Below are 24,958 nucleotides of genomic sequence, written 5' to 3'. Positions count from 1 at the left end.
CTGCTCTACTTACCACACTGTTATGGTCTTTTTTCTTTTTAAGCAGGTAAGAAAATGCAAGTTCATTATGCACCCATCAGTTTGTTATGTAGCTGCTTTCCAGGTCATTTACCGCACATCCCAACAAGGAATCAAGTAAACAGAGAAGAGAATCCAGAATACCTGCCCCTGACAGCATGCTAACCTGGGCTTACCAGGGAAGAATAATTACCAGAAACACTGATGAAACACATCACATCTTTTTCTGAGTCTATTCACACTAGGATTTCTGTCATTCCAAGAGCTAAACCGAGGCCTGCAGGGAACAGAGGGCAGCGGTATCTTCAACTGAACGTTTTCACTATGGCTTAGACAATGCTTCGACAGGACAAAACAGGACCACCTTCTGATTTAGCATCACCCACCTATGCAAAACTGTTTCAAATGCTGTATGCCAAACAGAAAACCTGTAAGGGGCAGGGTGAGAAAAATGCAGGGTGGGGCATATGAGTCTCAGAAATTTTTATCACGATACCATCTTTTTATCACAATCCTATCTCCGCCAAAGATAAAATGCTATGTAGATGATCAACTCCCTAAGCTCTGACAGGCTTTATAAACTCCCACTGAACAAACTTTTCGCAAGTGAATCACTTCATTTAAATACGCAGCCTGTATAATCGAATCGTCTTTGAAGTAGGAAGACAGATGATCAGGACTCGCCTTTTGATCTTTCCAAATTGTTTTAGCAAGTAACAACCATGCCTGAAGTCTCTTCTGGAAAATTTTATTAGCAGCAATGTTTACAACAGTCTTAGAAATGAAGGCTCTTTCAGCGTCTTACTGAAACTGAAATATCACAAAGTGAACTTCAGCTCTGCAAAGAACGGCAAATTTTAGGCAATTTCAACTGATATTCCTAATCAAATTACCTGTTTTGTTTGTATCATTATTCAATCATCTGGACGTTATGCATATTTAAAAATAATGATAAAGCCATTATTTCACAGGACCTGCTGGATCCACACAAACCTCAGTCTTGTTCTTCAGGCACCTACTGGCATCCAAAACAAGTCAAGGGAGTTTGCACTGGCACCTCTAGGTCAGAACAGATCAAGCTCTGGAGCAAACAGAAAGGAACTTCCCTCTTATCAAGAATCCAGAGACATATCCACATGTCCAAAAAGGAAGGGAAGTAGTCCAGTTATATACAACAGTGCTGTTGATCCACCTGAGCTCGGTAATCATTTTTTCCAAAATTTAAGTTAAACTTCACCTCATTTCTGTGTTACGTGGACTGTGTTTGCTGTAAGTATTCTGTGTATCTCCTCATATTACCAAACATGCTCACAGCCACTTTTTAGTCAGAAAGATCACTACAGCTTTGATGTAGACCAAGGAAACAGACTTCTTACAGCTGAGAAATGAAACGTATAGGGAAAATGTAAGGAACGATGTATAGGAAGAACACAAGTGATGTTTAAGTACAAACTGACACTTCCACTGGTGATATGAGACATGATGAAATTAGCAAAGCAACCACACAAAAATGAAGGTGCACCTTCTATTTGTCAAACACTTGAATCTGGCCTCTGTTAAGAGAAAGCAACAATACACACAATTACTCATAACCTTCCACCAACGCACCACTTCAACTTACTGCTAGAAGCAGAGGGGCAATTCTACAGAAGAAATCAAAATACAGGACTTAGGGGCAGAGGAGTTGTTGCTTCTTGCTTTCTAAGTCTGCAGCTGTTCAGAGACATTTCAGCTTTTTATTTACAAATTGAAGAGATAAGGAGCTGCAATCACTTCTAAAAAGTCAAAGAACAGCAGCATCCAGCAGAGAGCAGCTCCTTGCCTTTATCTTGCTGTTGTTATTATCCCTTCCTTTATGTTTTAATGGTTTATTATCACTCTCTAAATTACTGAATGTTTTTTTCTCCGGTCCTCTGAAATGGATTTAAAGCACCAATCCATTAAGAAAATACAATCATACAAGCTGGAAGAAGTGAGGCAGTGCTGTGGGGTCAAGTTTTAAAAACACTTAAGCGCACCTCACATTGCATGCATACAAAAAATTGTGCTCACAAAGAAGCACACTGATTAGCTCAGAAGTGAAACTTTGGGAAGACATTTCAGTAGTCTGATCTTTTCAGCTACACTCGTGTCTGCTTTGTCCCCTGCAATTAAGTGCTTTCAGTGATCCCTATCGCACACCTATAGAAAGGCACTTCAGACAAATGAAGAATTAGCACTGAAAACTACTGCTAGAAAACACTGCCCAGAGTAGCATGGCAATTTGGGCAAAAGGGATTTTTTTTCAGAACCCCAACATGAATCCTCTGGGCCACATTCATGCATCCACGCTCAAGAATCTGCCAGGCTGCCTTATCAAATACATTTGTTATTCACACCAGGTAAGGCGCCTAAGTGAATTGCCAAAAAAAAAAAAAAAAAAAAATCTGAAAAAGGTAGAAAATGCAGTGCTCAAATTCAATCTTTTTTTTCCTTGAAAGGAAGATGCAGAGATGACTTGACTACACAACAGGTGCTAGGTGACTCTTTTAGCTCACAAATCAGCAGAACAGAAATGAATGGCGTGAAGCGGGCAAATTAAAAATAGAAACACAAACGCCCACTATGAAGGCAATAGTTGGTTGGAAAAGCATCAGTAGACATAGTGGCTGTTCCATTAATTGGGACCATGCAAAGCCTTCCTTAAAAAAAAAAACATCTTACACAAGCTTCAGACTTCAAAACTGAGAAAGCGGATGACATAGAGGCAGGTCAGCAGACCCAGTTGTTCTGGTCTTAAAACCATACACCACCTATGAACTAGAACTACATTTCTTGTACAAATTCTGCCCTACTCTTAGAAACCAATTCAATAAAGCAGTAAGGTGAGAACAAAACTAACCTTGTACGTGTAAATTCTGTACATTCTCCACAAAAAACAAACTTGGTATTCTTTCACTTCAAGATTACCTTATTTTCTTCTCCCCCCCCCCCCCCCCCCCCCCACCAAAGCTTTCACAACACTGACTTGAAAGAACACCTTTCACACATCTATGCCGCTGTGCGGGTGTGGAACAGACAGTTCAAAAATGTTTAGAACAAAAGCGAACATCTCTTTGGCTTAGATTACTGTAGCAATCTATGTAAAAGAACGAGAAGTTTATGGTTGTGGTTTAGAGAGTCTAAAATTACATTTACCTTCGAAAGTGGAGTTGGGTACATACTTAATTTCTCTGCTGATGGTGTATGTCACCACATTTCCTTCCTCCACAATTAAGTTCATGCAATAATTGACACAAGACTGCAACACAGGAGACTTGCTAAATAGCTTCTTCTCCTACAGACTTTTGAAATTAATACTTTATTATTTCATACATAATAGCAAAAAGAATAAAAATAATCCCACAACTTTTCATAAAAATTAATATTTAAAAACAAATCTTACCAGAAGAAAAAAAACCTGATTCTTAAAACCAAACTAAAGAAACACTATATACACACTTCAAAGTAAGGATTATGATTTTCTATTTGATATCAACAGGCACTCCTCATTCATCATCTGCAAAAAACTAGGTTAGGTCTCCATAGGCCACAGTCAGAGTTATTAGGTAAGTAAATATGCCACTGCTTCCGTGCCCTCCTTTTATTTCCTTGCTTCTTCAGTCTCATCTGTTTCTCTCTCTTGATGCTCTCTTTCCCACCTCATTTCTTTCAACTCTTGTCTGTACTTCCGTTCAATGAACCGTTTCTGATGGGCCATCTGGGGAAAGTTATCTGACACAAGAAAAAATATTTTACATTAATAAACAAACTGATAACACAGGGAAAGTTTCATTTTTTTGAGCTTTCATGAGATCAGGGTGAGATGAATAATATTATCACCATTTTTACTCATTTCTAATAATCTATAGAAACAAAGGTTGTCATAAGACTGGTTTCTTTATGATTTCCACGTTTCTCCTGCACCAAAACACTGACAAATCTAATACTCTCAGAAAAACAAAACATAAGACTCTAGTCTAGCAACACGGCCAGGTGTTACTTAGATTTTACATTCAGTTCCCTTAGCAACAGGTGGTCAATTTTGAAATATGAATGCGATTCTACTGTCAAGGCTGTAAGGTTTTTTGCCTTGTTCTTACTCCAAAAAGTATGAGCCACTGTTTCTAAGCATTGCACAGGCATTCCCTTTATTATTCCTTTAGACCATGAGGAATTCAGTAGATGCCCCACATTATGGCAAGGTTCCTAATGGAAAAGTAATAGCGAAGCGGAATAGATTGCAGTAAAATCTGTTCTTGAAAAAATTAGTGCTTAGCTATGTGCCAGTACACAGGCTTAGTGCAGTCCAGGGGCATGGATGGGTGAAGACTGGCTAAAACAGACTAGACACAGCTAAGGTGTTGGAGAGAAAGCTAGGGAGGAAGATACTTCTGATTTCAGAGATTTGCCACTGGGCTGATACACAGGTACGTGAGTGAGAACGAAGGCTGTAAAATCAGCTTGTGTGATTGATCAGAACTGCTTTCCATTTAGTGCACACCTGGCAGAAAATGGCATTTCTGCCTCATGTGGGTGATGACATTCATCAGTGTCTGTTCTGCAGAGTACTGCCTGGACCTCTGTCTCCAGCCAGCCTGAAAGCAAGAGGTGGAAGCCTGTGACTGGCAGCAAATCCTGCCAGGGTCATACAGCAGCTGAGCTCCGGGATCAGTGCTGGCTACCCGTGTCTGAGATAAACGCAAAAGGCTGCTGCACTGACCTTTAAAGCCATAACCAAGTCTGGGAAATGCCTTGGCAAATGTCTTCCTCACTAGCTAGCTGACACAAGAGAATTTAGCTGAGGCTGCTCAGGGAGGAGTCCCTAGGCACCAAGAGAGATCTAGGTTCAGGGTGGGCTTTTCCCCAGGAGAGTTTCCCTCTTCTTTCTGTGTCCCAGGCAGTAAAGTTATTTTTTCAAAGGGAGAACACAGTGCAGAAGCCATTTAATTTGTAGGAGTTTGTGGTAGAGCAGAATGACTTTCTACTACTGCATTTTACGGGCTGGTGAAATGGGCTGGTATTTTTAAGTAATACTACAGGAATACAAAGCTTACTCATCAGTTATTCACAACTTGGGTATAGAAGGCTATATTTATTTAAAATATAAAACTACCTAAACAAAAGTAAATTGTTTTTAAATTGTTGTTGTATTTAAAACTTCAGTACTTCATTTAATGGAGTTCTGGGAGATTTTGTTGCTCGTATGCACCATAAAAACAGAAATTGTATTTCCAGCGCTGTGCCTGTAACGTGATTCTTTAAGAACCTGCAGAACTCAGCTCGGTAGCAACCTGTTTCATTTATAACCCATTTATGATGTAGAGAAATAAATCTATGTAATAAACATATCACAACTATCAGATATACGAGCCCTGCTCCAAAAGTAACGCCTCCTATTTTCTTTTGTTGGCCCACAAGGTCAGAGGCGGATGTTGATTGTGTGGCAGTAGAAGCTGAAATTTCCCACCAATATTCCGTTACATTTTGTTGCCACATAACAGAGGGCAGCAGAGGGGCAGTTGGGCAGAATAGCATCTGACATGGAAGTGCATCCAAAGCAATGGTGCATCACTGATTTCTCACATGCAGAAACAGTGGCACCCACTGGCATTCACTGAAGCTTGCCAAACATTTATGATGACAAAATAGTAGATGCGAGCACAGTGAGGCAGTGGGTGGTGTGTTTCAGTAGTGGCAACAGCGGATCACCTCCACTGATGTTTAAGAGCATAGCATGCAGACTCCAATTCATCGCTGGCAAAAACGCATAGCTGATGTTGGTGACTGGCTGAAAAATAGTGTGTTGTAGCTGAGAATTTGCTCTATCAAATAGTGTTGTTGTGACCTTTGTAGTTTCCATGGAAATAAATAGAAGGCATTAACTTCAGAGCAACCTATGTTTAAACAGGTACACAAAAATGAATTTTACTTCTAATTAACTACATACATATCCCTTAAAACAAAACAGAAACCTGAAACCTCTCCATAAATCTTCATACCAGAAAAGATGCCTGTAGGGCCCCATAGAGTCTCTCTCTTAAAAAGACTCAAAATCTGACCTGAGAAGTATGATCAAACTTCACAGTAGAGCTTGCTCTGAGGAGTAGATGGAATAGAGACCTCTAGGGGTCCCCTCTACCTAGATTATTCTGTGGTAGGCAAACAAAAACATACATCAGAAAAGAACAGGGAGAAGTCTTACACTAAAATAGGGGATGAAGTTCGCAGCTCTTTGAGAGGCAACGCAAGAAAACACAAAGAAAACTTCAGGAAGATTCTGCAGTTATTTGCTGGAGAAATTGCATCTTCTCCTTGTCAGATTTACTGGGGGTGAGATGTCTATGCCTAGCAGGTGGATATGAAAAAAGTCTGAAATCCCTGGAATGACAGGGATTCATTGTCTCCTGAAAGTTTAAGTCCTGCAATTTCCACATGCAGACATAATAGATTAAAAACCTTTGGCATTTGGGGAACTGCAGATATTTCAATCAATCGTAAATTTAGCCTTTCCACATAGAGAGCTTCTTCTGCTGCACAGAACAGACGTCATCTATTTGTTTGCAATACCGACACACCTGGCATTTTAACTCAAGAAACTTGTTTTCATATAAGATGTCTGCATATGCTCACTTCTTTCACTTCAGATTTCATTGCAACTGCTCCCATGCTGGCATTCCTTTGCATAATTTTGAAAGATGCAGGCAAGGATCACTGTACCTTCAGCTGATATAAGCTGTTGTTAACAGAAAAGTATCAACTTACATTGGATGGGGACCTGTCTGTTAGATTTTAACCTATCTACTGTAAAATATGTGATCAAATTGGCAATTTAAAATTAATTTTCCTCTTCCTCTGAATTACAATATGAGATAGATAGCCTCACTGTCAGACTAAGCAGGTTTATCCCACTGCATTTTTAAGCATGGAATAAAATCTAAATGAGACTACCACACATGGTTTCCTTCATGATACATTTGCTGTAACATATCAACTCTCTTTGAAATGATGAATGATACCTATAGGCTTTTATAAAATTGCTTACAAGTGCTAATAAGTAAGCCTGTTACTCAGAATTTGCAAGTATTCAGTACCTTCTGTGTTTGATTTTGCTCCCACACAAAGCCTGAACCTTACACTAAAGTCCAAACTAAAAGTAATTTTTTTTGTTGATTAAATATCTTACATTTTTCAAGTGCATCCATTGCAGCTCCCATTTCTGCTTGTTGAATACTGTGAAAGCCAAACAAAAACATGTTAAATATGATTTAACTTGTACGCAATAAACTGAAGTATCTAATAAAGTTATTACAAGACAGAGTTTTATTACAAAACTCTTGGGATAACCAAAGTTCTGGCTATCTGGGATAGCCAGAAATTTCCAGAGTCCCTTTCTATAATTATGGGAGCAACAGCACTACAGCTCCAACAGAACATTTTAAAACTTAGATCAATAATGCTAACAAAATATTCTACTTTATCCTTTGCTGAAAATTTTGAGCTGTGAGAAAAAAAGGAACAAAGTCAGAGGTCTGAACTCTATAAAAATATCTTTGGCTTTCAAAACACCACCAGTTTTGGCAGCACAGAATAAGATGATGTATTTTTTGTGTGTGGTTGAAAACTTTGCAATTTTAGAAGTCATTCCAAAATACCTAAAAAGTGATAACATCTGATGAAAATTCAGAATCTTGCGCCCCAACTTTGCCAGCCTAAGCTGAACAATAATCTAGCAGTAAAGCCAAAGGTGAAGTTGTTATTTCCAGCACTCCCTTCTGCAGTTTCCAGTCTGAGAGCCACAAATAGGAGATTATTGCTGGTCACCTTGTTCTTAAGTTGATCAAAAAATGAAGTTTAAGATCCAGAAGTATACCAACATCGAGCTCTTCAGGTATTCCTGAGGCAGAAACTCAGAATGACCCAAGGAATGCTCCATAGCTTTAATCTCTAAGGCTAAACAGATTATTACCTATCTTCATCATGGTGGGTTGTTTTGGACACTGTCACAGTCAGATAAACTTTAACAACATGAGATTAATTTTTTTTTTCCAGTATACCTTGGGCCTTTACCACATCCTATTCTTTCCCCTTTGAAATAAACAGCTACAGTGTACGTCCTGGCATGAGATGGTCCCACTGTCTGCAGAGTCCTGAAATGAGAGACATGATTTATTCAGGCAGGAAGTACTAAAAAGCAGAATCTGTCAGTGGCACATACATCACCAAGCTTTCAGGCCAGTAGATACATTTAGTGGAACTAATGGATAGTATGAAGCAAGAGTTGAAGGATGGCTTTATAAACTACATTAACCCACAGATCACCCATATGGCACGTGTGCAACAAAGAAGTAATTTACATAAAATGCATCTCATTCATATCAAATGTACTTATTTTTCAATGTTTAGTCAGGAGCACTCTGTAAAAATTAAAAACTTTCACCTATAGGAAAAAATGCATACTATGCACAAAGTGCTGAAACACTGAATACACTTGGAATAAAATAACTTAAATTACATGAATTTGTGCAATTGCAAATAAACACACCAATATGACTGTGCGCTCTATAATTTCAATGACAGAGTTGTTCATCCAGCGAGGACTTAATACAGGACATGGTACCTCAGTACACCATGAACTGTCACAGTACTTTTCCATCAGCTTTGAAAAGTTTGAGTTTCTGTCACAAAACAAGCTTTCCTTTTGAACTAGGAATGTCTAGGACATGCATCAACAACCACCTACAGGGGAAAAAGATAATTCCCCAGACATACAATGAATTTGCTTCTTCTGCTGTCTCTTCCTTCTGTCCCAAATCTCTCCCTGCTGTCAGCTTGAGTTCTGTCCATTACCTTGTTTCTTTTTGGAAGAAGCAACAATTTCACATCAATTTTTTAAGCATCTAACTATAGTACTCTGTGTGCTGTGTAACAATAAACATGACCAAATAAAAGTCACCCCAGTGTGGCTGACTGGGGTGCAGCACTAACTGCACCGAAACACAAAACAACAAGAGAAAGAATTTAACAAGATAATAGGAAGATAACAGCGTATTACTAGCTCTAAGCTGTAAGACAGAAATCAATTTATTGTCATAGCAAAAACAAAACAAACATTTGGTACTTCATACTCAGTGGGTTTTACGAGAATCAGGAATCACATCTTTTGTATTCATCTCCCTCGCTCAAGATGAAGGTGTAAGCCCTCACATCGTGACACTGAGAAGTGATGTTTGCAAAGCATCAGTTACAGTGTTGAAATGATCCTAAGTCTGAAGAGTATTGTTTCTCACTAACTGAATTGCTACAATTCATTGAGAACTTTACTTCAGTAAATGTGATAAATGCACTCAGAATTTCATTCTTCATGGATTTTTGATAAAATAATCCCAACAGCAAAAATCTTGAACTTTTTTAGCCTTTAACTCTTCTTTTGGGGGCTAATATTGCACACATTCCTACATAATTGAGTAGATGTGAACGATGCATACATTTCTTAAATTTTATTATTGTCACCAAAGCAGCTATTATCTATTTCAAAACTGAAAGAGAAGGGCAATCCATCTCATCCAGAATAAGGTATCTAACTGAGGTGTCCCAGCTGAAATTCATTGCCCTGAGCTCTTTTCTGTTACTATACAGGAAGACAGATACAGGGTAAATTGCACACCGAAAACGTCCAGGATCTTTCCTGCCCTTCAAATGCATCTGACTCTGTGGCCTACAAGCAGAATATGTAATAAAGCATTTATTGTGTTTCTGCAGGGATGAAGAGAAACTTCATACTCTTACTGCCAAGATACCTGCATCCTATTTGTCTTCATATCCAAATTCCTTACATTGAAGAAATAAAAAAATACAGAATTATGCCAATGAAATATTCCATCTGTCCATCATGCAAAACCTTTTCCCCTGAACCTGTAAAAGTTAAAATAATTTACTAATTCTGTCATGGTTTAAGACATCTAAAGCTGGGAAACCAATAGTTCAACATTTTCTATCTTCAGACAGAGACTGGAGGGCTTGGATAAGCAGAGTAAAACTAAGCTATAACATAGGATGATCGATACCATCTTCCTCCTTATAAAATAAAGATTGATAAGGAGTTAGTATCTGTAAGACACTGGTTCTTACTTGTAAAGAGGAATGTCTGGCTCCTTTCCTTCTGTCCTGAGAGTCAAGCAGCACTGCTGAAGCTGAGATTTAGGGTCATTCCAATCTTGATTTAAAATGAATTCCTATAAGAAGTTCACAAAAAATGTTTTTGCAGTTGAGAGAATGTGGTAGGAGTCCAAAATACGATAACTTGTTAAAACACAGTAGTGATAGCCAAGGAGGAAACTGACTGGTCTTACCTTTAGTCGTGGAAAAAAGCATACATTCATGAAAGTGTGAACATATTCCAAATCTTTATCAATGTACAGGGCAGCAATAAAGGCTGGGGGAAAGGAGAAAAAAAATAGGCACTGTCATTCATCCAAGGAGAATGTTAATGGCTTGCACTTTTAGAAACAAGCATCTCTCTGAGTACTCTAAAGCCACATTCAATTATGTTTCACAGCAGCAATCTGATGAGGGGATTATTATCTTGCATACACAGGAAAAAACAAAGTTGACCAAGAGATTAAATGACTTACTCAAATCCACTCAGTCACTTAAAGAGTAAGAAACAACACTCAGCTCCTAATCTCACATTTAACCAGCTGACCATGGCTACTTACTAATAAATCACTACTAGGTACCATAAAAGAAGTTTTAGATATAAATCACTTCTGCTTGTGTGCAATTTCCATTTGCTAAGAGGATTTGGCAAAAGCCAAGGAGCTTGAATGGCTCACAAATGTATCAAAGCACACAAGATACAGATTAACTTTCTTTGCACACTATTTATCACTATTTCCACTTTCCCTGGAAATAACTTAGCACTTACTTTCATAAATGGACAAAAAAGCATTTAATTTCCATGTAGCTTTCCTTCTAAGAGAATGATCATTTTGAAATATCTCGTAAAATGTAGTTAAATGAACTACAGAAATACTCGTGGCCGATGGCATTACTTTACCTTCTGATAGCAACAAGAACATATCACAAACATTGAAACTACTGTTAAAACAGCTTGACTCAGTGGCAAGTTTTAACTTTTAAGACATTCTTCTGATCCAGGCATCATTACCACCATGGTCATCACTTCTAAGACTACAGTTTTGTATCTGCAGTTATACCTCCCTCGTATGCTCACATATAGACTTCAAAAATTTAGGTTGGTGTATAAAAACGTGGTAAGCAGAGATACAGGCATAACTGATTAGAAAATCTGAATATTCCTTTTTAATAGCGATTTGTAAGATTTCTGGATGGCTTCCTTAAATAAGCCTCAAGGAAAAAAAATAAAGTTCCATAAGTACTAAACTGCTATAAAACCACACTGACTCACATTCCAAGAGATCTGCCAGAGTTTTAGTTCGAAGAGCTACGGGTCTTTTGGTCTTGTCATTAGTGATGGCAAACTCTTGCATTCCCAGCTCTTCTGCCACTTTGGCCTGAGTCCTGTTGTTCACCAGAGAGCTTCTCAACAGCTGCAATAGAAAGAATTCCAGCCAATGGTAACAATTAGCAATGCCAAAATATAAAAGGTAGCGAGAGCTGAGGGAAATTACTCGTTTTTATTCTTCCTGCCTCTTACTTCCCAGTCTATTGGTGTTTGTTTCAGCAGATCCTAAATTATTTAGGTAGACACACACACACTTCTCCACATCCTCATTCTTTCTACTGCTGATTTTTCCCTTACGTTTCACTTCTCATCAGATTTTAATTCTTTTTATCTCAAAACGTGTTTCTTCTACAGACAAGTCTTACATTTAAAATGCTGGCTTGGGAGTTTCTTTGCGTTCACATACCATCTCTTCATCAGTCCCATACTTTCTGCATTTTTCTACCGTAAGTAGTACACGAAGTCATATAAACTTTATCCCACACGAAGTATAAACACACAACATTCTAGAGAACACAGCACAGTCCCAAGTGTCCAACAAATATGAAATGGGTAGTAGTTGAAACAAATACATACTGAAGCAAAACAGTCTAGTTTCAGAACCAGCAGGTGAGAAAGATGCTCCATTCATTTGGACAGAGAAGTAAATGTTTATCTGGATAGCCCATTTGCACTACTACACTGTTCTACTGAAGGCAGCATAGCTGAACTAATGCATCCCCATGCAGATCAGGCTCTAACATTCTCAATGTGTGACAATGCCTAGGATATCTGGTTCTCTAGCAGAGTCTCTGAAGTGCTTACCTCCGACTTTAGGCAGATTGCTTAAATGAACAGAAATCTGTCAAAGATAAAATCTCAGACAGCTGAAAGGAGAATTTTGGACTTTCAGGTTTCCATTCAATTTTCTGAATGCCTAATAAAGATGAGCTTTATTTATTGATTTATTTTTAATTAGATAGTGTCATATAATAAATATGGGATTCTCTGAGAAGCACATCTCTCCTTTCCACTGCTTATATATAATCTAGAGTCCTGAAGCTGCATACAACATTTTTACCTCTTTGTCTTCCATATCACATTTGAACAGCTTATTAGATCCGAGTTATATTCTACCTGGCTCCAGAATGTCAACTGAGCTTATGAAAATAAAGATTTATTCACTGCACTTGATACTTCATCTCTGACAAGAGATAAATAAAGAACAGTATGTTCATAATTTGTTTGGCAATGATGTATGAAGCAGATACTCACAAACTGATCATCATAAACTAGGCAGACTGCAGAAAGGATTAATACCTTTCTTCCTAACCCGTGCTAAAACGCATCTTCTGTTTGTTCCTTTCCAAAATCATTCCTTTTTATGTCCTTAAGACAAACAAACAGTGTTCTTCCCAACCAAATCCTAACTACAGTATGCAACCTACGAGAAAGAAGCACAACAAAAAATCAAGTGACAATTATCAGTTTCTTGCAATGAGAGAATCACATTTTCTTTTGCTTCACTGGCAGAATATTTACTTCAACACGACTCAAATCCATTATTAGTACTATCATAAAAGAATCACATCCACACTACACAGAGAATTAGAGATGACAAGAGCCAGTTGCACTACTACCCACAAACAGTGCTGGAGAAGCAGCTTCCAATACTCAACAAAATTCTGTTGGTTTTTTTTGACACACCATTTAGCTGCCTCAAAATACATATGTAAGATTACAATCTCCTTCCTTTTTCTTATATAATGTCAATTATGACTTTTCTTCACAAGTAATCACTGCACATCAGAAAGACACTGCATAGCCAGTCAAGCAGAATCTTCCCATCCTTTACTGACATCGTCTTCAACACTACAGACACCATCCATCTGATGTTTCATTACTTCAAATTTCCCCAGGAGAAAGGAACCCCACGTTTGCTGTTTCTCTTCAGGTCCCACATCATTTGTCTACGCTCTTACTTCACAAGCCTCATTTCATTTGTCCTCATACTTAAAAAGCTTTCAAAGACTATTTAGTTTTCTACTGTACAAATCCACAAAATTTTTTTCCTAGGCACTGCCCACCTCTCTGTATTGTTATGTATTTTCACCATTCATTCTACTCTTTGTAGTTTTCCCTAAACCTTGGGCAATGTGCAGCTTGTTCTACCTGCCAATTCACTTATCATTAAATTTAGCAACACAGAGACATTCTGATCGCTGTTCAAGTATTTACACCCATTAACAGCAACACTATGTCCTTCCTGCCAAGCAATTCTTGAAAGATTTATCTTACTATAACAACACTGATGCCTACATCCTTAAAAGTCACCTACAAAGGAAAAAAACAGCAAATCTGGATTTCTGCCATATGTTTTTGTTTCCTCTGTGAAAAATTAATGACAAGCTTCTTTCCTTTTTAATTTTTACATCAAAAGATCAGGCTTTATCAACTCCTTCTCCTGAACAGTGCAGAACAATTCATACAAATGTAAATGAAAGTTAAGAAATGGTAAGGAAAAATGAAAATGAGAGCACACGTACTTTCTGCTTCTTGAAAACAGCTAAGCAGTGTTTTCTTCAAAAATAAACTATCTGTCAGAGATTTAGCATCACCATCTCTTTATTGATCTCAAAAAACCACTTACAGTAGCAAAGACATCTAAAATGTTACTCCTAATTTTAACTAGAGAACTTGACATCTATCCATAACACATGCATCAATGTTTTAATCTCATCACGACTTGAAAACAAAGAAAAATTGAGAAAGACTAAGGAGAGCATTATCTTCTCACAGTGCTTAATATGAGCTGCAGTACTAAAGGATTCAGTTAATCAGGAGAAAAATCTACTTACACAACCCTATATTTACAGTAGTGTATATTACTGTAACACTAAAACTAAATCCCAAATTTACTATGGGGGATCCATACTAAAAGCAATAAGTGAAACAGAGTAAAAAAGATTGTAAGAATTTCTTGTCTGGAAAGGTAACCCTGCTACCTTGTTGCAGGTTCAATGGAAAATTAAAAAAAAAACCCCTTATGTAATGTGTGCATTTAAATAAATGATTTTAAACATGTCTTTAAGTACGACCTAATCTTATCCCTCAATTTTATAACTGACATCCTTAAAATCATTGATCCATTCCATAGACAACAAAAATTACTGCGCTGAGCTCATAAATCACCATTTCCTACTCACTGCACAACTCATGACTTAAAATTAACCAAGTCTTATTAAGAGCAGTGGTTGCTGGGGCTTCTTTTATTAATCAAATCTAGAATAATTCACTTGCCACTTCCATAATTTCAGTCTCCATCCCACACTTGCTTTCCCAGAGAGCATGATTGATGGCAGTCTCACCGTTAAGTGCCCTTCATGATGATCGGGGAAATGTATGAATAAATACTCTGTGGCTACCAACTGCATTATGGAGTCACCCAGGAATTCCATCCTCTGATTGTGGCCTCTGAAAAATGAGACATCAATGCAGCAAAATCAATAAGTACTCAGGGAGGAAAAAACAAAAGCAGCATGCATATACAAATTAAAATAAAGAATGATCTGAAAGCGAGCCTTACTTGTTTTTAAACACGTTTAAGACAAATTTCCAATGTTAACACTGGTGAGATGAAAACAACAGAAACTGTTATAACACTGACTTTGAGTTAGAAAGCAGATCAGGGTAGCTATGGATAAATGCAATTATTAGATCACAGGTCTAGGACAGCCGCTGACATCAGGTGTGTGATGGAATGAAGTCTCTAACCGTAACTTCTTATAAGTAAGAAAATCGATGAATGCAATGACTTCAGTAGAGAAAAACATATGTCCCTTCCTAAGAAATAGAAAGATTAGTGTTTAAACCCATGTGAGAGCTTGGGCTAGGCATCCACCGGTACGACTGTTTTCCTTACAACGGGGTCTAGCAGCTCTAGTCAGACCCCGACAAGCCCACTGCATTTTTATTTGCTGTACACACAAGGGCTGTAGTTGTCCCAGAAAGCATGACTTTACTTTTTGTTTCTGCCCAAGTGTATGTTCAAGCATGTTCTGATACAGTGTCAGCAATGACATCCCAAAAATCAATAATCCAGGAAGGTTAGAAGATACACCAGGTTCTCTAACATGGTTCTCTAACACCCTTAGAATTTCCAAGTTATCCACTACTGACTAGTATCAGAGACAGACACAGGCTGGTGAACATTTCTGTTCTAGAGAACAGACAGATCATCAAGAGTTTGTCAGCAAATAAAGCAACTTGGTCTACTAACTGTAGACCCATAGAGCTCTAAGAGGGCCTTTGCCACATACTCACAGAGTCAGGTGGTTAAAGCCTACTGTCCTCAGAGTGAATGCACGTGCTAGAAGTCGAACATGAGTAAAGATGACTCCAATTGCCTCCTCAAACTCCGTAAGCTTTTGAAGAACTGGAGAGGTCTCAATGAGTTGCCTGTCAGTATTAGACTCCTGCAGCTGTAAATAAGATGAAAAGCAAGTAATGACAAACTGGTACTTCAAGATATTTCAAAGAGTTTCAAGAATTTTTCAAAAGAAAAACAAACCTTCTGTAAAACAAGGTCAAAGAACACAGTGAACAAGGCATTTTGTGGACAGCTTAACTGAGAAAACCCAGTTTCCTCTGGGTTTTTGTCTTTCATAATTAGCACTAAAAGAAAATGTGAGCTGATGAACTTGCTTGAGATTTTTTTGCCTGCTTGTTTTGTCATTTGTTGTTTTCTTTTTTAAAGCAACACTTGAGGTATTTATAGCATGTTGCTTATATGGTCTTGACTCGTGAATAGCATGACAATGAAGCAAGATGAGAAAAAACAAACAAATGAAAAAAACAAACTATTTCTCCCCCTTTAGTATTAAAAATGAAGAAGTACATAAAATTCACAAAAACAAGAAAATGAAAACGATCACTTTAGGTCATTGAGTGTTCTTATCAGTTTCTTGTCTGATGTCCCTGATGTGTGATATTGTTAAATGGCTTCCTGGGGACTGGGAAATTACTTAAGCATTTCCTCCAGCCACCCTAGATATTTGTCTTGTATATCAATGCCTTAGAAAAGAAGGCACTCTGATGAGGACACTTGTAATAAGTGTGCAAGCATATTAAGGACTTTCCTGATAACTATCTAATTCTCCAACTACCAACTGCAGTGGACTGCTAATTTTTATGTTAAGCATACTTAGTGATCTGCAGTAGTTTGTGCAAATCTCTTTCACAAGCTTGATCATTGTCACGTGAAAGCTTTCAGCATCCTCATAATCACTCAGCAACATGTTCCAGATCCACTACCTTTTCCTAAAGAACCAGCTTACTCACTTTTAAACTCCTGCTGTCTGTACTGGAACAGGCAGTGAGCAAATGGCTAATTGCTCATCTACTCACGTTCTGGAGATGTCTGTTCCAGGCCCTCCCTTCCCATCATCCCCAGCCTGAAGATCACAATCTAGCTTGCTTTTCTTCAGAGAGAAGCTCATCCATACTTTCGATCCTTTTTAGGATATCTTAGCTGCCTCGCTAGTTCTTTCTTCCCAGCGTCTTTTATGTTTTACATTTCCACTACAGTCTTCTCAAAACGTGAAGCAGAACACCTGATAATACCCAAGTGTACACAAGCCGCACTGTTATCACCAATTTTTTTGAAGTGGTGTTATGATCTTTTTTGGTCTGTTCTCTGTCCCTTTTCAATTAATTGATAACATTCAGTTTACTTTTTTATTTAAACACTACTGAACTTTCACTCTGTGTTTCGTAGGCTACATGGAATTTCATTCTCTTTTCCATAGAACAGCTACTGACTTTTGTATTCTGACTGCCAGGCTGCAATTCATTGGCCACGTCATCCCTGCTACCCTGAATAATATGGTACTGTTAACCAACTGCCATTTCATTACTCCTCCTCCCTAAGGTGTGGATGGGAACTGCTTGTATTTCAACAAAGATACCTGATCTGATGATGATCTCCACTCCTTGTACAATGTGGTCATTTTAATCCTCCCATTTCTTATATTTCAGCCATTCCTTTAAATCTACCTAGGGAGTGATCAACTCACTGTTTTGTTGTTGTTTCTGTTTTACTTAATATTTTCTTAATCATAGTTTCCACTGATTTGACTGCTTCAAAATGATAGGGTTACAGGCCTACAGCTCTATATATCTCATCCGGAATTGCTATTATTTAATTTGCATCTTAGTTGCCATATTGTAATAGACACTTTAAAAATTTTTAAAAGATGCTTTTCAGGATAGGTCTACCCAAAGGCCAGCCTGAGGAGACTACATATCACCTCCCGGCACAAAGAGAGCTAGGATGGCTTCTGGGAAATGGAAGAAAATACGCTTTCATCATTCAGAACACAAGGCAGGAGTAAGAAATGACAAGCTGCATATGCTATATTCAATCTCTAAACAGCATCTAAGCCTTCCTCATGAAAACTGAGACAAAGATGATAAAAACAAAAAATAAAGAAATTCAGAATAATAAAAAATTTTCTTGGGAACTGGTGCTATGATTTAGCATTGCTGGTGCTGTATTCTTGGAAGTTTATCTTCCCACTAACACTCTTTTCTGTTACGTTTTGTCTTATACCCAGCATAGAGTTGGTTTTAAAATGCTTCAGGTGCACTGATTTGTTGCAAAAGATTTGTCTATGTAACTACTGCAATAACCATATAGCTATATGCAATTTTTCAGATGGAGGACTCAAAGTGACCTGCTGAGGGGTGTGCTCACAAAAACGTTTCAAAGGAGTCAAACTGACTGCAAAAAACATCAGAGATTTGTTTGGACAAAAGAAACTCTCTTAGATGCCTGTGTGATCCTGAAAACCTTACTGACTGGATCACCATGTGAATACAGTTATTCTGGTGGCATTCCTACACACTGGGAAAATGTGAAGATGGGGAGCTACAGTGCAAAAAGATTGTGTGACTTGCTTTAGCTCTCATCCAGAATTCACTCAGGGAGCATGGACTGAGAATGAGTTCTCCCAGCTTCTGGCCTTGTAAGCTAACTGCTTAAAGCACTTCATAAATGCATGGAAGATGCATCAGTTTTCAGATACCTTCGAAATTTCAGGTACTAAAATCACAAAAACAATCACGAACAATGAACAAAAAAACTCCAGCACTACACTCTTGAGACTTTTAAATATTGTGCCTTTCTATTGCTGAAGTTTCAGTCTTAATTTCAGGTTAACAAAATACACACGCAGACTGGTATTGCACTCTTCCACCAGCTTCCAGAAGATGAACAGGTAGATGCCAAAATGTTACATCTCACTAGATTTATCATATGAGAGGTGCAGTTATATATCAAACATGAGCCAAGGAAAGGTGGATGATTAATCCAAAGAGAGGCAGAGATTCGTTCTTCATCCAAAAAGATCACAAAGGCAAATACATACACTCCTCTGGTCACTTTTTAGAAAATGTTATGAGATGTCACTACACTAAAAACCTATGGAGAAGCATCCCTGAAAAAAGAACAGAGCTATGAAATTTATTAAAGAAAGGAATACACTTACTTGGAGTGGGTGTAGTGGATAATTAAGCCATACATCCCGCAGGTCCTGCGAACATTGAGAGATGCCTTTAATGCTCAAGGGAGTCATTTAACAAATTCCACAGCACTAAATAAAATGTCATTACTTGAAATACCGAACTATTTCAGATGCTGACACTGCTTATTGCAAATTCAATAGTGCTGGCAAACTAATTTTTAAAATCGTGTATTTGCTGTTCAAACTGCCTGTAGTTCTCCCAATTAGCTTGTGTCAAAGAGGTGGAAGAATCCCTGAACCAAACAGAAAGTGGTTAAAGGAAATAATAAAAAAAGAAATAATTTTTCAGGCCTCAGGTTTAACTTTATTTGCATTCATCAGTAGCAAGTTTGATTTAAGCTGAAGTGGGAATTAAAGAAGACAAAAACCTTGTCGCTCTTGTCTTTCATATAGGTTTCCTTCATTATTTGCTGCTAGGTGCCTGTAAACACTCAGTGACAGCAGGTTTCAAAATTTCAACTACAGTTTGTTATTTCACAGACTTTCAAGATGGAAAAGACGGTGTAATTAATCCCCTAACCACTGCCACATGTATTGAACCAGCAGAATGTACTGGTTATTTCCCTTAGTTGTTACATGGGAAAAATTCCAACAGTGACTGAAGGCAAAACATGCAAGGAAGGATCTGACTAATAGGGTATGTACCCTATCCCAGAATACTTTTTTCGAAGATACGCCTAAAACTATTGGGGGATCATATGATTTCCTTAACTTATGAAACAGGAACAATTACTCACATGTGCATCCTTTCTCCAAAGTATGCTGTCCAAATGGATCCACAGCACCAACCACTTGTCAGAGTAGCACTGCATAGAAGCTTGCAGGTTTCCCACACCATACACCCTTTCCCTCCTTAAGCCAACCAACACACAGCACCCCTGAGGGAACATCATCAATTTTGTGCCTGAACTGATGCAACTGTCATAAATACGCTATATTAAACATAATTCCTAGGAATTAAGTCCCAGGTGTCTTCCTCCTCATTTGTGATTCTCAGATAAAATATTTTCTTAAATGAAAGCTGAGTCATAAAAATGCATAAATACCTTGTCATTGAAGAGCAACCGTCCAAATAATTGTTTGGCTTCTTCAAGACTACCCTCCAGATAAACTGCTCCTATATGAGGAGACCAATACGTTAAAGTCCAATAATGCATTTAGTTCCTAGAAATTACTAACCACTAGTTTACTAGTTATTTTGTAACAGCATGCTGTGGTAATAATCAAAACAGAATATCCAATTTTTTGAGAAATGTGAAAGATATTAGACACCAGCATAAATCAATGGCTGTAAAATGCACAGAAAAAGCTGACACAGTTAAGTCTTTGATAGAAAATGATACATCCAAAAAGCAAAGTTTAAGCAAATTAGGCCAGAAGCAATATATTTCTAGAAGTAGTTTGCACTTTTCCAGCTGTCTATACCATATGTGTAGACAGTGACAGGCATTAAATACATTTCAATATACAGCAAATAGTTTTCATTTGCTCTGCACTTTCAACACTGTATTCTGCACATAAACATGTCAGGACTAGTCCAAATTTCAGTGCCTCCCCAGTATCACAACAATACATTATCTGAAATGGAAACAGCATCACTCTCAATTTCTAGAGATTACCTGCAGATATGTATATATAAACTGCATATTCAGTCCTCGCTATCCCTCCACCTGCACGTTTGTAAGAAACTGTGTGACTTGTGCTAGCAAATTATGCTTTTTGTGGGTATCATATGCATTCTGTATCTGCACAGGAGCTTTTAAAATTCAGTAACAACACTAGGTCCTCTGATTATCTTACAGAACGGCTTTGGAAAACCTCTAGATAGTCCTCGTAAGCCCATCTGCTTAAAAGCAAAGGAAATATACAGCTACACAAAGAATGCACAGCTACAGAGTCACTGTTGCCACAAAGTGAGAACACTGCATCACTGTGCTTCCACTCCTTCCATCCTTTTTAATGTTCTCAGTAGGTCAGCCACTTTCTTTAGACTCTTCGGAGAATGGCTTGGAAGTTTATAAGAGTGTCTCACCCAAGGCACATTACGAAAGCACTGAATTTCAAGCAGGCCCTAGACAGTCTACTTATATTTTTGCTTATAATTTTCATCACGAGGAAAAACTATCAGACTTCTAGAAGAGTTCTCAAGAAGGTTCTTCAAGCCCCATATCCATTTTTACAGTCCTTTTGCAAGGTGTCAGAATTTTGCTATGGCCCTGACAAAACCTTACTGCTCAACCAACTTCAGGAACAATTTTGTATTGGATGTTAAACAGCGAGCCTGTCCTCTCACAGAATTCTCAGAGAATCTCAATGCTTGTCCAATAGTCCTCTTCACCATGTTCCAAACAGGCTGAAGGATATAAATGAAGCCAAAGATACATATCTAGAGCTCCTTTGCTGTGTTGTTGTTATTTTTTTTATTGTGTTGTTTATTTTTTTTTCCATTTTTTATTTTTAAATTAAAGATCAAAGCACCCACAGAAAGCAAAATAGAGTTAAAACGACAACTCTCATTTCTTGATAAGATGAAATACAATTTGGCCCAAGGCAAAACACACAAAAGTTGCCATCTAAGCCTGCTGTGATCTTTTTTCAAAGCAGAACAAAAAGCTTTGGGAGCTTGGATAGAATAATGTAAAGACCTAGAACAGAGTTAAACCTTCACCATAGTTAGTATCACATACAGTACATCTGTACGAATGTGAAAATATATCAAGTCAAGTTTGAGTTGTTTAATATAATCAAACAGATATATAAAAATAAGCTACCTAAAATAGAACTTATGTGGACATAACGGAGCAGATTTCTCCCTTTCTTTTTGCTGATTTCAGTAACTATGGTCAGGCACTCCTGACTTCTCCCGCATAAGTTTATCACGAACAGTCACTGATCAACATCCTATTGACCAGCAGCAAATTTGACCCAATTCCCCTTCAACCTCAGCTAGTGGGTTTTATTAGTTTAATGACATATTGCCATGCTTTATTATTTGTAAGAAAAATGAAAAATGGAAAGACAAAAACAAAGAAATTACTGGACAAATGTCACGCTTAACCCACAGGTCATCAAGGCACAGAGGAAATGGTGGACTGTGGTATTTTGAAAGCAACCCACAGAATAAAACTCAGGGCTGAAGCCAGACTCCCAGCCTGCAGGTCTGTGCAAATACTAATGGAAGCAGTGAGTTTCCACCCTGACAGGCGATGATGAACAAACTGCTTCTTCTCAGAAAACTGTACATGCCAGTCCAGAGTGGAACACGAGCAGTAGAGTTCTGCAGTGACAGATGGAAATGCCACACCACAACATCATGAAATGCGTGCATATTCTGTATGTGGGAAGCAGAACACTGAAGATGAGATTCTCCTTTATAATACTGCACATTCATACTGTTACACACGAAGTATATGTACAAGAAATGTGAAGAGATGACAAATTTAAGCTTTACTATCACCTACCCTTACAAGCGCTACTCAGGACAGACTTACATGCTATACAGATGTCAAAACATAGCTGTTTGCATACATAGAAACGTGTGCTTTACCTATTAGTGCTTCAAAGCAGTTGGCCATGGCATGGCGGAGATCCGATTCCCTGCAAAGGTCCGGACCATGAGCATAAAGCATAAATCGATCTAGTTCCAGCTTCTGCAGAATACATAAAAGAGTCAAAGGCATGGTCATAAAAGTCCAAGAGCATAAGTTCTAACCACTAGAGCTCAATTACAGTACTATCACATAGCAACTGGATTTGAGGGAACATTAAAGCTGTTCCCTCATATAGTTTCAGCTCATACATAGGCTTTAAAGGTAAAATTAGAACACTTTGTTTACAAGAGACAAACAGTGCAATACCAGGAGAAAGACAGGAATTACCCAACCAAAATTTCAAGGGAGTCCAGAGCAAAACATGTTACTAGTTAGATTTAAGGAGTTCAGAAGAAGGGCTGAGAGTGCGACAAAAAACGTCTGATATCAGATGGTAAGATGTGCCATGTTTCCTCCTATTAGTTAGCCCTCGCAGGTTTTGCCTTCAGAAATGCCAAGGGGGCATTCAAGGGAAGGAGACTTTATGCTCCTACAAGAAGAGAATGAGGCAGGACAGGGAGGAAAAGGAACTCTGGTAGATACAATCCAGTAAACATTTGACTTATTCCTTTATGAGTTTCAACAGGTGGCAATACTGAAAGCCTCTGGGCATTGAAAGGTGAAAAATGATATTTTAATCCACAGTGCCACCTAGCTTTCTTTTTTCCTTTCAACTGAGCATCATTAACATTCATGTTTCCTAAGCCATAATTCTGCTTGCCAGTCAGAATCTTAGGTAGAAAGTAAGATACCTTATATAATATATGATAATTCTGCTATAGAAATGCAGGCAAGAGCTACTAGCTTCTCTTTCTGTATTCATCTTTTTGACACAAGCCCATTATTGAGATTTTTAAGGAAGAGAATCACGCATCTTGCAAGATTTGTATGAGAATAGGTTCTTCCCAAATGGGTGCAAGTTGCTACTGACTGATTTCTCATTAACTTTCAACTTCATCTTTCCAGGGCATATTTAAGAAGTAAAAGTGAAGAAGCTAAGGTTTTGGGATATGTGGTTTAGACACATTTCAATTTGAAAAAAATAAGTCTTCCATTTTCAGTGAGCAAGAGCCTTTTCACTGCTCCTGAACAGAAGGAACTACCACTTACCACTTTATACAGCACGAGAAGCACTTGTTTCAGTCAGCAGCAAAGTGGAATATTAATTTCTTTATAATGAATTTAAACCTCCCAAAGACTATTTTCATTTGTTTGTGTTAACTCTTTCCTCCAATATCTTAGCTCCATTTTTGGAGCTTGCATTTAGCACACTTCACATGTTTTACCTCTTATTTCTGATTAAGACATAGGGCTCAGGTCATTTTTAGCATTTCTGTTGCAACTTCCCTTAGAAGCTGCAAAGATTTATCCTCTGACATTCAATTAAAACAGCACTCCATCCATTTACAAGAACATAAGGAGTGGAGAATGTTATTGAGGAATTAAACAGAACACAACATGATACCCCTTGGGTTAAAGGGCAAAAAATCAAGAAGGTCACATAAAATACATGAGAACAGAAAAACGTACAGATTTTTCAAATACTTCCAGTTGTATCTAATACAAATAGAGTTTAAAAAAAAGTCACAATAAATTTTCAGAGATAGACCATTTAGAATGACAAATGTTGTGAGCAGAGCTTGAAAAATATCTGAACTCGCTCGATGTTGGTTTTAAAAAATTAATTCAACTGTCAGACAGTTTAATACCATTTTTAAAAACAAAGCCCCAATTGAACTGTTTTTCAATCAATTCATGTCTATCTAAATCATTAAAGAAAGCTTTGGAGGAAAATGATTGTGTTCATTCCCTACTTTACATTTCTCCCGAGGATTCAGCAAAAAGGAATGATAGAAATCATGCAGTTTTTGCCAAAATCTCAAGACTGTATAAGCTTGTTTAAATTATTATGTGAGTATGAACAGACAAGATTAAAAGAGACTTGAAAACCATCTGCAATACACAGCGGAGTGGTGGGGGGGATGTGTGCACACATGCATGGCGTAATACATTATATGAGTAAGCCTCAGTCTAGCCTTTATAAAAATGCTACCAAATATCTATGAACACAGACCTATCAGCTTCATATGCCAAATTTCCACACACCAGTATCACACAGAAATGTAAAGAAAAGCCCCCATCATTCAGAGAATGAAATGAAATTCAGAGGCTATTCAGTTTCTCCCATGATTTTCCTTTCTTTTTACTAAAACACTTCCTAACATATCACCCTTTCACACTTCACAGTAAATTTGAAGGTGAAGGCGTAAGTTGTGGAGCAG

General features: G+C 37.9%; 1 protein-coding gene across 7 annotated transcripts in view; it reads right to left on the bottom strand.

Moving 5' to 3' along the window:
• Positions 1 to 748: 748 nt before the first annotated feature.
• Positions 749 to 24,958, bottom strand: part of DROSHA (drosha ribonuclease III) — a 72,051-nt gene continuing 47,841 nt past the window's right edge. For 6 of the 7 annotated variants that reach the window (NM_001396361.1, NM_001396360.1, NM_001396363.1 and 3 more), the window contains 11 exons: positions 22,634 to 22,736; positions 20,133 to 20,203; positions 19,051 to 19,095; positions 15,827 to 15,984; positions 14,872 to 14,977; positions 11,468 to 11,609; positions 10,389 to 10,471; positions 10,168 to 10,271; positions 8,094 to 8,186; positions 7,223 to 7,269; positions 749 to 3,771 (listed from right to left, as the gene is read on the bottom strand). In NM_001396361.1, coding sequence (NP_001383290.1) covers positions 3,641 to 3,771; positions 7,223 to 7,269; positions 8,094 to 8,186; positions 10,168 to 10,271; positions 10,389 to 10,471; positions 11,468 to 11,609; positions 14,872 to 14,977; positions 15,827 to 15,984; positions 19,051 to 19,095; positions 20,133 to 20,203; positions 22,634 to 22,736 — 1,083 coding nt within the window. In that variant the 3' untranslated portion in view covers positions 749 to 3,640. The remainder of the gene's footprint in view (positions 3,772 to 7,222; positions 7,270 to 8,093; positions 8,187 to 10,167; positions 10,272 to 10,388; positions 10,472 to 11,467; positions 11,610 to 14,871; positions 14,978 to 15,826; positions 15,985 to 19,050; positions 19,096 to 20,132; positions 20,204 to 22,633; positions 22,737 to 24,958) is intronic. The other variant, XM_046924421.1, reaches the window with a different exon arrangement.

Source organism: Gallus gallus, chromosome 2 (genome assembly GCF_016699485.2).
Source record: "Gallus gallus isolate bGalGal1 chromosome 2, bGalGal1.mat.broiler.GRCg7b, whole genome shotgun sequence".
NCBI lineage: Eukaryota > Metazoa > Chordata > Aves > Galliformes > Phasianidae > Gallus > Gallus gallus.
This window is presented reverse-complemented; position numbering and strand designations above follow the sequence as displayed.